This window comes from Heloderma suspectum, chromosome 6, assembly GCF_057233095.1.
Source record: "Heloderma suspectum isolate Gila_16-S chromosome 6, 16-S_ref, whole genome shotgun sequence".
NCBI classification, from domain to species: domain Eukaryota; kingdom Metazoa; phylum Chordata; class Lepidosauria; order Squamata; family Helodermatidae; genus Heloderma; species Heloderma suspectum.
In genome coordinates this window covers 49,287,285-49,301,074 of record NC_139463.1, presented here as the reverse complement: position 1 = coordinate 49,301,074, position 13,790 = coordinate 49,287,285, and the positions used below count along the sequence as shown (strand labels likewise).

Genomic DNA, 13,790 nt, shown 5'->3' with positions numbered 1-13,790 from the left:
AGGGTGCCCTGCTCCCCGAAGGGCGCCTCGTGACCGGAGGCGAGGAAGCGGGCATGGAAGAGGAAGGGCCGTTTCCCCGCAAGAGGCCGAAGCGCTTCTCAGGGCGCCAATTCCTGGAGCGCGCGTGCAAAAGCTACGCGGGCCAAACTGTGCAACGGGAGGATCCTCCTGTGACACGCGCGTCGCAGGCGGCGATCCCCCCGGAACTCCGCGCGGGCGACTTCTCCGGGCGCCTCTCGTCCGAGCCCGCCGCCTCGCTCCAACAGCGGGACATGCCCGAGCCCGCGAGGCGGCCCACCACCCGCCCCCGGAGAGGGGCAGCGCGGGCTTCCCGCTCTCGCCCCCCTCCGCGCGGAGGATCGGGCCGGCCCTGGACGCAAGGCAGGCGGGCCTCGGCGGCTGCGGGGGCCGGCCAGGGCCCCGATCTCGGGCCCTCGTTGAGGCCGGGGCAGCCCGGGCGGCGGCGGCCCGATCAGCTCCAACTTCGCAGGCGCGCCGAGAGGCCGAGGCGCAGCGGCGCGCAAGTGCAGCGGACCCCGGCTGGCGGCCGCAGCAGCGCCGCCTGCCCGGCCACCCGCTCTGCGCGCCCGGCCGGACTGCAGCGGCCCGGGCGCTTCCCGCCGGGATCCCGGGCGCGCCGGGCCAGCCCCGCGCTTGGGCGGGCGCCCCCCGGCCCGGCCCGGCCCGGCCGGGAGCGCGCGAGCGCCTCTGGCCAGGAGGCGCCTGCGGAACAAAGAAGCAGCGGCAGCAGCAACGTGCGCCGCCGCCGCCGCGACCCTTCCCGCCGCCGCCCCTGGCCGAGCAAGGGGCGGGCGCGGGCTCCCCGGCCCCGCGGCCCGGCCCGGGGGATCCGAGCCGCCGGGGACGGCTCGCGCTGGTGCTGGTGAAGGGCTCTTTGTGTGCCGGGGGCGGGGGCGGCGCCGAGGCGCTCCCTCGGGGCTCGGCCGGCAGGCAGATCGCGCGGCCTTGCTCCGACCCCCGCCCTGCCCGTGGGGCCGCCTCCTCCGGCGCCGGGCGCGACTCCTCCTCGGCACAAAGGCGAGCGCGGAAGAGGAAGGCAGGCGGTCCGCGGGTCCCGAGCTTCGCACGCGGCGCGGCGGGCGGGGCGGGGCGGGGTCCTGCTCCGGCGCCCCCGCGAGGGGCCCGCGCTCGGAGCGAGCCGGGCCTGCAGGCCAGCGAAGGCGCCGTGCTCACGCCAGGGCTCGGCAGGCGCGTCCGCGGCGGGGCTGTTCTGCGAGCGTGCCGGTCGCCCGCGGCGCGCGCGGCGTGGAAGCAGCCGGGTCAGGCGCGTGCCGCAGGAACCGGAGCCGGGACGGGAGGGGACGGGCGGGGCCCCGTCGCTCTCCAGACGCCCCTCCGCGCCTGGGCGAGGGTGACCGTGGAGCACCTGGCGCGGAGACCTGGGCGGCAGCGGTTACTCCGGACTGATTCCGCCCGAAGCGGCTTGCCTCCAGGATGCTTCCCTCTCAGGACCCCTCTGAGCTCTGTGGCCCCAAAGGCCCCGCGACGGCGGCGACCAGCGGCCTGAGCAGAGAGAGAACGTTGGGGACGAGAAGCAGATGAGGCGCGGCAGGGCTCGCCTCGCCGCGCACGACATCGCCGTGCCTTGGAGCAAGGTTGACTCGTTCGGCGGCCCAAAGTTGCTTTCCCAGACTTTCTGAAGTTCTTCAGCCTACAGAGGCAGCGAAGCCTCCTGCTGAGCCAGGCCGGGCATCCTCCGCTGCTGGCGCAAAGCCATGGAGAAGATCCAGTTGCCGGCCTCGCTCAGCCCCGTGCGGAGGGATGCCGGCCGCCGCGCCGACTGCCTTGAGATGCTGAGCAGAGCCCCGGGCGGCTTCCCGGCAGCGGTGCCGGGGGACGGCGGCAGCGGTGCCGATGCCGCCTCCCGACCCCGGAAGAAGCGCAGGCGCTGCGGGCGCTGCGCCCCGTGCCTGAGGAAGGAAAATTGTGGGACTTGCAGGCACTGCCTGAACCGACGGACCAGCCACCAGGTCTGCAAGATGAGGAAGTGCGAAGCTCTGAAGAAAAGGAAATCGGGGTGTAGGAGGGAGGTGAGTGTTCCTCGCTTCGCGAGATGGTGGTATGTAGAAATCCCCGTTAACTTAAACCTGACTGCCGCTACTGAACGCACATGGCCTCCTTCTGTTGTTTTTCTCTTGTTGCATTGCTTAATCTGGGGGATGAGCCCAGGACCCTCTGCAGTGTTAGAGAGGATACACCCGGCACAGCTCCTGGAGTGTTCACAGCTGCACGTGACCCGTGAGTTGTTGCCCAGCTTCCTCTGTGACAGAGGCAGATCTGTGGTTCAGGGACCACCTGTGGCTTTTGGCGCACTTTCACATGGTCTGTGAGACTATGATAAAGAAGGTGGGGGACAACGCGGACGAGCCAGAGGTTTCTTAAGAGTTTCTGTGGTATCAGGGGTGGGGAACCTCTTTCAGCCTGAGGGCCAGATTCCTTTTCAGAGCTTGGGGGCCACATTCCAGTGGTGGTGGGGGGCTGAGGGCAAAAGGGGTGGGACCTAAAATACAACAGATACTGGCATATTGTAGGTTCAAGCGCTTCCTGCCAGGAACTAGGAGAGGCTTCTCAACCTTTTAGAATGGGAAAAATACTGCACAACAGCCAGGAAACCGCCAAACACTCAGTAGTCAGGGGAAATGGGTCGTGGCCACCTGGAGAATCCCAGGGGGCCAGATTGGAGCCCTAGGAGGGCCAGCTTTGGCCCCTGGGCCTGAGGTTTCCCAGTACAATTTGTTGTTTCCCAAACAATATCTGCCTATTCCAAAGCGTCAGGCAGTGCCGTCTTCCTGGGGCTTGACCTCTTCAGACTGCAGCTGGGGGCTCGCAGGATTGTATGTTCCTCTGTGAAAGAAAGGCCCCTCCACCTGGAGAACTAGCATCTCATGGGGACTGCTATGCTGACCCTTCTCCATGGCTCCTCCTGGCTTTTCCATGGACAAGGAGTTGTTGATGTTTCCAAGCGTTCAGAAGTGTGTGTGGGGGGGTCTTTCCTGAACACATCAGCCCTGAATGTCTGGACTTATCCTGTTGAAAAGCATTATGTTTGAGGTGATGCGGGGTGATATGCAGCCAGAGCTGGAATTTTGTTTGTAATTGCCAAAACTACCAACATCGTCTCAGCAGGCAGTTTGGCAGTTATGAACAAAAGTCCTTTGGGTTGCAACTGCCAGGCCTGACTATTCAGTATCCTATGGGTTGTGTGCAGTTGACTGTACTTCTTTGTGCATTGGTGTAAATTACTGCTCAGAGTGCACTTAAGGGGTCAGGTCGTCATAAGCGCCCCTCGCACTGCCCCAGCACGGCAGCTTTTAGTCCCACGGTTGCTGCCATGCCAGTAAAAGTATTCTGCCCACGAGGGTTGCATCATGGTTAGCAATCAGACAAGCAACATCCATCCCATGGGGAGGTGTGTCATGTGCGTGATTGCTAACCATGACATAATAGCGAGCAGCCCATGTGGGTGGAAGCCTGTCGACGGTTTTCAATTACCAGCATATGAGCAACTGCAGGACCAGCAGTAACCACACCACACCAGCAGTAACCACTGCTAAGCTGCACGTCTGAAGACTGGACCTGGCTGAAGATAATGGACCTTCAGGGTTAATTTAACTGAACCGTGTGGTAACTCTTGATCGTATTAATAGCTCCATGACTGTTTGCATGTGAATCAGTGCTGAGATGTGGCTGTGGGATGTCTCTTTGTCCAGAAGCTTCTTCAAAAAGAGACAGGCTCCATCTCTGCACAGGAGGTGGCAGTGCCACTAAGTGCATAAGCCTCTTTCCATTCTCAAGTTCTTTACCACAAAAAGAGGAGAGAGGTGTCCTCCTTGACCATTTCACTTTGTGGAAGGTGAAAAAGTAATGCCACTTCCACCGGTGCAGCATCTGACTCCTGCTTGACACTGCACATTGATCTAGACTTCTCCCACTGCCTTTGGTACTGAAGAAACGCTCATGTGGGCAAGTCTTAGGCTTAGTGTATCTTCAGATCTTTTAGGAACCGGCAACAGAATTGAGAATTCTCAGTAGATGGGCTGGAGGCCCCCAGACGTGGTGGAGTGAGAGTGAACAAATGTCTTTCATGGCCTGAAAGGCAACTTCTCAAGTTAGTTTCTTTCATGGCCTGAAAGGCAAGTTCTTTGATCCTGTAGAGGAAAAGAAGAATGTACTGTGGTTGCAGTTTACAGAGGAGTGGTGAATATTGAAGGATGCTTGTGCCTGCACAAAGAAAAGGCGGCACCATGGATTGCCTTTCAAGACGGTTTGGAAATGGCTGTTGGTCCAAAAGGCAGAGTCAGAATGTCAATTGGAGCCCATCAATTGGACCATATAATGCCAAACTTATATCTACAACATTGGTTACCTCTTTGTTTGTGGACTCAATTTAAAGTGCTAGTTTTAATCTTTAAAGCCCATAATGACCTGGGACCAGGTTACCTTAGGGACAACTGCCTCCCATGTAAAAGTTATCCAAGCCGTGAGTTCCTACTTTCTGTTTTGTCACTGCTGGAAGTGTGATAGCAAGGCAGGGTGGTGAGGCATGGCCTTTTCCTGAGGTGATGCCTAAACTTTGGAATGGCCTTCCTGGGAGATCAGTTGGGCTCCCTCTCTTCCTCCTTTCAGACGGGCATGGAAAAACAACCTTTTTAGATAGGCTTTTAATGTTCCATGCTCTGCTGGTTAGCGCTGCAAATTCTAGTTTTAGTTGTAGCATTTGTGTTTTTACTGTTACCTTGTTTTAATCATTTGTGTAAGTGTTATTGTTTACTTTGTTGTATATCACTATTTGTTAAAAAGCAGGGTATGAATTAAAGAAAGAATGATTCATTGAGTCAAGTGCAGGAGCTGCTGCAGTCTGGGCAAAGCTATGCTAAACCATCTGGGTAACTTTGTCACCTTGTGCCAGTGTGAATGCTTCCTTGCTTTACATGTGTGCCTTAACTCGAGGCATCCAATCTCTTAGCAACTTCACAGTGAAATTGTTTCATACTGTCACTGAATGGTCATCTTAATGACAAAAACTGTTGATTGGTTGCTGGTTGTGCCTCTTCGGGGGAACTGAGGGCGGGGGAGCTCGACATGTTTCTGGTCCCATCATATCTGTGAAGGCCAGGATGGCAGGGAGTTGGAGGGGATGTCTGGAGTTACAGACATGGTGGCAGCATGCCAACCCTGAGGTCAGGAAACCCAAGGCAAGGATTTGGGCTGAGTGTGTGGAAGTGGTGAGGTGTTTTGTTTTGCTTGTTCTTCAAGAGAGTGCCTGCAGGTTATGGCTGTTCCCTGCAGCCAATAATTGCTTCTCCTGTGGGAATTAGGGGTCAGGAAGGATGGTCCTCTGCCTACATACACTCTGCGAGGTTTTCTGTTGACCTCTGTGAGGTCACCTTCTGGGGGCAGCATTTCTCAGACTGATGGAAGCTGAGACCATGGCAGTTGTTGTATTCCCTTCTGTGCTCTAGCTGGAGGTGCTCTTCCATGGCGTGTGAGCACAAAGAGCTGCTACCCAACCCCCAGAGGAATGCCTCCTGATTGGAAGCAGAGCAGGGAACTTGGGAGAGGCAAGCAGCAGGCAGCTGCCTCTGATGGCAGGTAGGCCTGCTGTGTCATTGCAGCAGGAGTGGTCGAATGATCCAGTCATATCCAGCACAGTATTACCCCTCCCTCTAGGAGATGCCCCAGAGCCACCATTTATTAGGAGCAACTAAATATTACAAAGAAGTGAGCAAGCTTTTGAGTTCTCCAGAGCTCTTCTTCAGGCTGGATGCTAAGTCAAATGACTGGGAGTGGGGGAGGGGAGAGAAAAAGCTAGGCCTGATAGTGAAGCCTCAAAGTCTGCAGGCTGTAGCAGTCTTGAGATAAGTTGCAGATCGAGCACGTGTTGGAGAGACGTAAAAGACGCTGATTGGAGGAAGGGAAGGCTGAAGCAGGGGATTGCACAGAGAGCCAGTAGTGGGCTGCCTTTGATTATTTGATGTGTTCCTCGTGGTTTGTTGCTAGGCCATGGCACACGGGTTGAGGGCGACTGTTCTGGGACTTTGGAACTGGTCAGGTCAGAGACAGGCTGCCTGGTGGCATGGACCCGGAGCCAGTGCATGTTCTGTGGGTGAATCTGGTTGGATTCTTGCTCAATCTTGGGGTCATCCTGTCAATCGCTGTATTTGGGATCAGGACTCCTCTTGTATTGTAGTTTTGCTGCTGCTCCTGCTGGGTGGGCAGGGGCTGTTTGGTCAGTTAGGGGCTGGTGGGTGACCAGTCCTAATGCCCCTTAAGTGGTCTAGATTTGTGAATAATTTGGCCCCTTTTCCAAGTCTTAGGATACTGCACGGGGCTGCTTGCTTGCCTGGAGATGTAAACCTGGCAGGTCAAGAACCAATGGTTCAAGCCAAGAGAGGATAAAGGAATTTCCTGGAATGTGGAGTCCCATTACCACCCATTATGAACATGGTAAAGGCCTGGTAGACTGTCTTTGCCCCTGGTCCAGGGTCAGCAACTAGAAGCCCTGTGAGGGATCCTGTCTGAACTCCAGTTGCCAAGCTAGATACACAAGAGATGTGGAGGAAGTGCTGACCCAGATGGCTACATCGGGATGGGGGTTCAGACACTGTTGCACTGGCCCCAATTCCCTTTTCAAAGTGGCGCTCCAGGAAAACTAATTGTTGAGCAAAGGTATAGAACAGTGTGTTTATTTTGGGGATTATTTTGGGACCCAGTAAGGCTTTTTGGCATGCAGGGGTGTGTGTGTGTGTGAGTGTGAGTGAGTGAGTGAATGAATGCACAGCTTATGAAATGTGGAAATATAAACCTTTCATGCTAAAAGTACTAGATCCTTTGGTTAGACAGAGAATCTTACATGCTGCCTCAACTTAATGTAATATATTTTGATGGCTGTATAATGTTAGGGTCTGAAATTATAATGGCGGTGGGGAGGGAAAACATGTCAGGGAAAAGAAGGCTTAGAACCAAATAAAAACCCCATCATCACAGTTCAGCATTTTGCAGTCCAGCTTCTCACAGAGGAAACTCCCTTGTTAGTTGTTTCTGTCTTGTGAGCCACTGCTGCTGGCCTTCCTGTCAGCTAGTGACTAATTTTCCAGTTTCTGCATGTTGCACTTGTGTAGCCAAAGTAAAGCAGTTGCAAGCAGGAATCTTTGAATCACACCATTCACCCCCTGAGTGAGTAGGAGGAGGGAGCATCATTTCTTAGGACTGCTTCACACATTACGCTTGTACCTGGCACATGCTGGAGGGCTGCATTGCCTTTCTGGGCAAATGCCCCTCTGATGTGCCCCAAAGCATATGTGCAGCCCTCTGGGTGGCTTTGTCCTGAGGCCTGTGGCTTGGAGAAGCGAGGCAGGGCCCATTGCCTGGCCTGCTGGCCCCCAGCCCCGCCTGCTGCCAGGGCTGCATGGCGCTCAGCTTGCAGGTTGGCCGCTCCTGGTGTACACGGTAAAGTTGTAATGTTGTGAAGCAGATTTGCCAGTGATTCTGCAGAAAGCTGATAGCTGAATTGCACATTTCCCCTGCCTCAAAGCTGGAGACATGCTGTGCTCTTACCCCAGGGCAGTGTTGCTTTCAGCACGCAAGAGGGTAAGAGCCCCCCACTCTTGGAGGATCTCCCCCCACCCCCACATGTTTCAGCATGAGTCAGTATCACTCTGCTGGCACCCAGGAGCACGTTCACCCTCCAGCTCTGTTTTTAGCAACTCTAGATTTGAAGTGAGGAGGAGAAAGAGTCAACACAGTTTGTTCAGCAGGGTATGTGAAATGATGCACATGATTTCGGAGCGCTGCCAACACATCATCCCATACTTACTAAGCATACCAGTTCCCTCACCAGAAATACGCTTAGATCACCACCTACACTGTCAGTTACCAAATCCACCCACACAGCAGCAGCAGCTCTGAGCAGGTCAGCACTTGCCTTTAAAGCTCACTTGCGACACAAGGCACCAGAAGCCTCTATTTCCCTTTCTTTTTTCCCCCTTTTCACTTTCCTTTTGACTTCTTTTTTTCTTTCTCCCCAGCCAGAGGCAGCCAAAGACATTTGGTGCCTGAGGCAGAACACCCTAATGGCACCCCCCACCACACACACACTGATAAAACACAAAACAAACTAATTATTTGGGAAAGGCTGTAGCTCAGTGGGACAGCATGTGCTTTGCCATCCCTGGCGTCTCCAGGTCAGGCTGGGAAAAACTCTGGAGAGCCACTGCCAGTCAGTTGTGGGCAATACTGACCTCAGTGAGCCAGGGGATTTACTCTGAAGAAGGCGGCTTCCTAGGTGTCTAGCTCCATTGTTGTCCATTTGCTGCTCTTAATAGTACCTCCAAAATCAGCCCCTCAGGCAGGCCACTTCAGCCTGTCTTGTACGGTGGTGTGGTTGGCCCTGTTCCCAATCCTGGCACATGCTCTGGACTGACATGTATACTTTCTCCCCAAGCACCTGGCGCCTTGGGGTCAAAGTTCAGGTGTTGAGGGTGATGGAGGAGCTGTCCCAGCAACTCACAGGTGCGGAGTACAGTGGCTAGCAGGTAGAGGGAGTTGGAGGCCTTCTCTGATATCTGGCTTTGCAAAGGCTTTGGGTTTTATACGTTTGTCAGGATTTCGTCCTTCAGTGGGTCTTGAACTGGTGAACTGAGGGATGGGAGATGGGGATTTGCCCTATGTGTCACTATCTACTCTAAGAGGACTTGAACCTTGACATTTGTAAGTCTCACAAATCCCAGACCTTGAGCAAGGCCTCCCAAGACTCTTTTGCTCAGGATCCTCACCACTTCTCATCTGGAAGCACTGGTAACCCATATTTTTTAAAGAAGTGGTTTGAGAAGACCAGGGAGCTTAATGCTTATGGGGTCCTATTCATGGTGTGTCTTACCTCTTACAGTCTAATAATATATTGTAGCTATATTTAAATAACAATCACTGGACAAGAATTGAAACACATGTGTGAGGTTAGAGTCAAATGATACAGGCACTTTTGAATAGACACTCCAAGTTGTCTGCGTCATTAAAAGGAGTTTGGCTTAGTCCCTCACCCTTGTCCTTGCATGTAAGTGGTGCTACAATCAATGGGACTGACTTCCAAGAGTCTGTTATCTTGGGAGGGAAGTGTTTAGCACCCACACATCTGAGGCCTTTCCCCCCCTTATACTTCTGGTAGGTGAATCTTCAGTGTTATCTTTCTCTTAACAATACTCCTGCCAATCTGCCATTTCCATTTCTGTTTATTCTACCATACATAAACTTCCCTAAGTGCATACTGAAAATAGCTCCAGTGAGATTTCTAATGGACGCCAGCAATGGTGATTTCTTGCTTTTGAAAGGCAGCATCTTTGGCAGCATGCCATGTTCTAAACAGTTTGCTCTTTCCCCATAGTTCTTCTATGGCAGTCAGTGTTGGTGGAAAGAAGCCTCTTTCCTGAACAAATGTTGACTGCTGCTCCTGTTCTTCTCAGCTCCCCTGGAAGTTGGGACTTCCCCTGTTTCTTTGACCAGCCAATGCCTGGCAGGATGTCCGTCCCACCTTTCCCTCCCAGAATGTGATTCTGTGGGTATGATCCTTACTTTGGCAGCACTTCCACTCCCACTTTTTTTTCCTTATCTGTGCAGATATGATCAGGGGGGGATGCCCTTGAATTTACAAATGGATTTTTTTATTTAGTAAGCTTTTGTAATGAGCTGCTTCTTCAGCTTGCAAGGAGGCTGTATATTATCACTGAAGAAAGCACCTTGGTTGTGGGTCACATACTGTTGGACAAAAAAAAGAAGTGACATAGTTCCTGCCCAAAATGCATACATTTTGTAGACATGATCAAATTATAAAGATTGGGTGTGTTTGAGCTTATCAGTGCCTATTGAGGCCTGGTGTTTGGTGCTTGTTAACTTTGATTCATATGTGGGATCTCTGCTTTCATGATAAGATCCTTTAATTTTATTTTTTTATCTCTTGTATTGTATAACTCGTAGCATGTAAATGGTGTGTGTGTATCAGGGGGGAAGTGATGCATCTCCAGAGTTCCCAGCATCTCCACGGTCCCTACTTCATGTGCTTTGCATAGCAGAACTTCCTGGGTGACGTAGGCTCCTGCCTACACGAAGGCTCCTGCCTAGCTCATGCAAGGATAAATTTGTTAGTCTTTAAGGACAGAATAATCTGGGAAGTTCTGCTACATGCAAAGCCCCCATGAAATGGTTAGGAGGATGTGTAGGAGAAGAGGCATTAGGGTTCCTTGTTGAAATTTTTTCCTTTTATTGTTGTTCCAAAAGACCAATTTATCTCTGCTTCTGGTAGCAGTGTAACTGAGTACCCCCTGGTTTATTTGCTTGTGTAAACACTGCAGATACTGTTCTAACCATTTTGATATGCACAAACTAGTAGATATGATCAGGTCTTAAGTACTCCAACCATATGCCATTACAGCTGTAAAATTCAAGCGTGAACCCTGCTTCAGGACATGATGATGCATCTGAAATCTCAAGTCACCTTTGCTGATTTTGACCACTGTACTCTGACTGAAGGCAGTTCTTCAGGGTCTCAGGCAGGGAGGTGGCCTTTCCTGTCACCTGCTACTTCAAATCCTTTAAAATTGCGATGCTGGGGATTGAACCTGGGTCCTTCTGCATGCAAAGTATGTTGTTGTTATTATTATTATTATTATCATTATTATTATTAAATTTATTAATCGCCCATCTGGCTGGTCACCCAGCCACTCTGGGCGATGTACAACATACAATAAAACAGTTTAAAACAATAAAATTCTACAATAAAAACATTTTCTAAAATACCCTAACCCACCCCAAATGCCTGCCTGAACAACCACGTTTTTAATGCATGACGGAAGCTCATTAAAGAGGGGGCATGACGGAGTTCCCTAGGGAGGGAGTTCCACAGAGTGGGGGCCACCACAGAAAAGGCCCTCTCCCTCGTCCCCACCAGTCTAGCTGTCCTGGCTGATGGGACAGAGAGAAGGCCATCCGAGGCTGATCTTGTTAAGCGGCCTGTCTGGTGCTGCTGGAGGCGCTCCTTAAGATTGGCTGGGCCGGAACCATATAGGGTTTTAAAGGTCAAAACCAACACCTTGAATTTGGCCCGGAAAAGAACTGGTAACCAGTGCAACTCCTTCAGCACTGGAGTGATGTGATCTCTCCGGTGGCTGCCTTTAATCAGGCGAGCCGCTGCGTTCTGTACCAGCTGCAGTTTCCGAACCGTCTTCAAGGGTAAGCCCACGTAGAGCGCATTACAGTAGTCTAAACGAGAGGAGACCAGGGCATGTACTACCGATGGGAGCAGATGGTCGGGAAGGAAGGGGCGCAGCCGCCATATCAGATGGAGTTGATACAGCGCTGTCTGGCTCACAGCTGACACCTGAGCCTCCATGGACAGCTGGGAGTCCAAAATGACCCCCAGGCTGCGGACCTGGTCTTTCAAGGGTAGCCGTACCCCATTCAACACCAGGTCAACCTCCCCCAACCGCCTCTTGTTTCCCACCAAAAGTACCTTGGTCTTGTCATGTGCTTTCCTGTGGTCCCTCTCTCCTGTGTTTTAGCTCTTTGAAAACTAGCACATCCCAGTGGCTTTGAGACCGAGTGCTGAACACAGACACCCTTAATTCAAATCTCACCTCTGCCATGAACTTACCAGAGGGGGTTGGGCAAGCCACCATTTTGTCAGCCTTAGTCGACCTTACAGAGCTGTTCCAAGAACTATTGAGATGATGCCCTCTGCCGATACAAAACTCTTTGCGCACTTCCATGCACCATATAAATGCTTAGAAACGTCCCCTTGTGCCTGGAGGTCATGTAGAGCAGCTTTCTGAGATTCCCTCCCTGTCTGGAATTGGGCCATTGGGTAGCAGAGCCAAGTTATTTTCTGTAGTAGTGCTCCCACCCCGTGGACCTCCCGGGAGAGGTGAGTATGACCATCTTGCTCCTGGAAGAAGTGTTTAAAGTGTTTTTAGTGCTAGCCTAGATATTAAAAGCCTTCTTAATGCAGACCGTAGTGAATAGTTCTTGGAACTGTCTGCTGTGGGGTATCTGCCTGGTTTTATATTGGCTTGTAAGGTTTTAATATAGTTTTTTTAATTGTATTTTTAATTCCTTTGTGTTGGATCAATTTTTGGCTGAAAAGGAGGATGAAAATAATGTACACAGAACAGTTTGTGCTTCCACTGAAAGAGGAAAGCCCCCCCCCCCAGGCTAAAACAAACAAACAAACAGAGGTATTTTAAAGCAGGTAAGTAAAATTCCAAATGCCAAAAAAACTGAGTAGTCAGGGGTTAGTTCTTTAGTTTTCCACAGAGGGTTGAGCTACTTGAGCAATCTGGTATTCTAAAGCTGGGATTTCAGAGTAAAAGGAGATTAAAATGGAAAGACGTATGCAAATTTAGGATGTACAAGTCCAGGGACCAAATATAAGCTGGCTTCATGGGAGGAAAGAGGGGTTAATTTAAATTTAACATTAAATTTCATGGTTTACATCTTTAAAAGTAACAATATGCCCCTGGGTCTGTGGTATGAATCTCTTGGGCTCTTGTATAAAGGGCAAGCCGGGCCCTGCAAAACCCATTTCTTATCCAGTGCTGGGGACAAAAAATGGAAGATGGGTATGCCTTTCATGTCCTGCTTTCCATCATGCTTCTGGTTGGTCACTGATGGAAACAGAATGCTGGACCAGGTAAACCAAGAAAGGTAGTTATTACAATTTTATAACGTGCACAGTGTATGTCCATACAACGCTGAGGTTCTGAGACTACAAATTCGAGCATTCAGTGGCTCTCTGCAGCAGACAAATGTTCTGCTCCTTTGGGGGAGAGCGTTGAGCATCTTTGTCAAAGTGTTGCTGTTTGCACTTCTTCAACAATCCATAGAAACCCTCATTTCAAAGAGCATCTCTGCTGCGGCTGATCTGCAGCAGCTTTGTTGTCATGGATTGCCGAACGCTTCCTGTATCTCTTCCTGTAGCCAATAGATTCCTGCAGAGACCCACCACCCACTTCTCTTCCGGATGTATGGCTGACATCTCTGGCCATTGGAGAATGATGCTGCACTTGGGAAAGTGAGAGCACTGTTACCATGTCGACAGTGATGCAGACTAAAATTGCTTTCTGGCAAATTCACATTAGTGTGGAGGTTGGGTGGTGCCGTGAAATCAGTCATCCCAGTCATTTTACAGGGACCAGGAGTGAGAGACAACAAGACACTGTGGGTGTGTTTTCATTAAAATTTGCAGGATTTAAATTTCACTGTTTATTGTTCCATCCATGTTGTTGTTGTTGTTCAGTCGTTCAGTCGTGTCCGACTCTTCGTGACCCCATGGACCATAGCACGCCAGGCCTTCCTGTCCTGCGCTGTCTCCCGGAGCGTGCTCAAGTTCATATTCATTGCATCCGTGATGCTATCTAGCCATCTCATCCTCTGTCGTCCCTTTCTCCTTTTGCCTTCAGTCTTTCCCAGCATCAGGGTCTTTTCCAGGGAGTTTTCTCTTCGCATTAGGTGGCCAAAATATTGGAGCTTCAGCTTCATTATCTGTCCTTCCAATGAGCACTCAGGGTTGATTTCCTTTAGGATGGACCGATTTGACCTCCTTGCAGTCCAGGGGACTCGTAAGAGTCTTCTCCAGCACCACAGTTTGAAAGCATCAATTCTTCGGCGCTCAGCCTTCCTTATAGTCCAGCTCTCACAGCCATACATTACTACTGGGAAAACCATAGCTTTGATTAGACGGACCTTTGTCGGCAAGGTGATGTCTCTGCTTCTTACTATGCTGT

The 13,790-nt window shown here is 51.7% G+C and overlaps 2 protein-coding genes across 2 annotated transcripts in view; both read left to right on the top strand.

Moving 5' to 3' along the window:
• Window positions 1-13,790, top strand: part of LOC146340798 (uncharacterized) — an 815,287-nt gene that overhangs the window by 7,655 nt on the left and 793,842 nt on the right. The gene's annotated exons all lie outside the window — the stretch shown is intronic.
• The window catches only part of TET3 (tet methylcytosine dioxygenase 3), a 110,611-nt gene continuing 97,856 nt past the window's right edge, over window positions 1,036-13,790 (top strand). Inside the window, exon 1 of the mRNA XM_084807101.1 lies at window positions 1,036-2,051. Coding sequence (XP_084663227.1) covers window positions 1,737-2,051 — 315 coding nt within the window. The 5' untranslated portion in view covers window positions 1,036-1,736. The remainder of the gene's footprint in view (window positions 2,052-13,790) is intronic.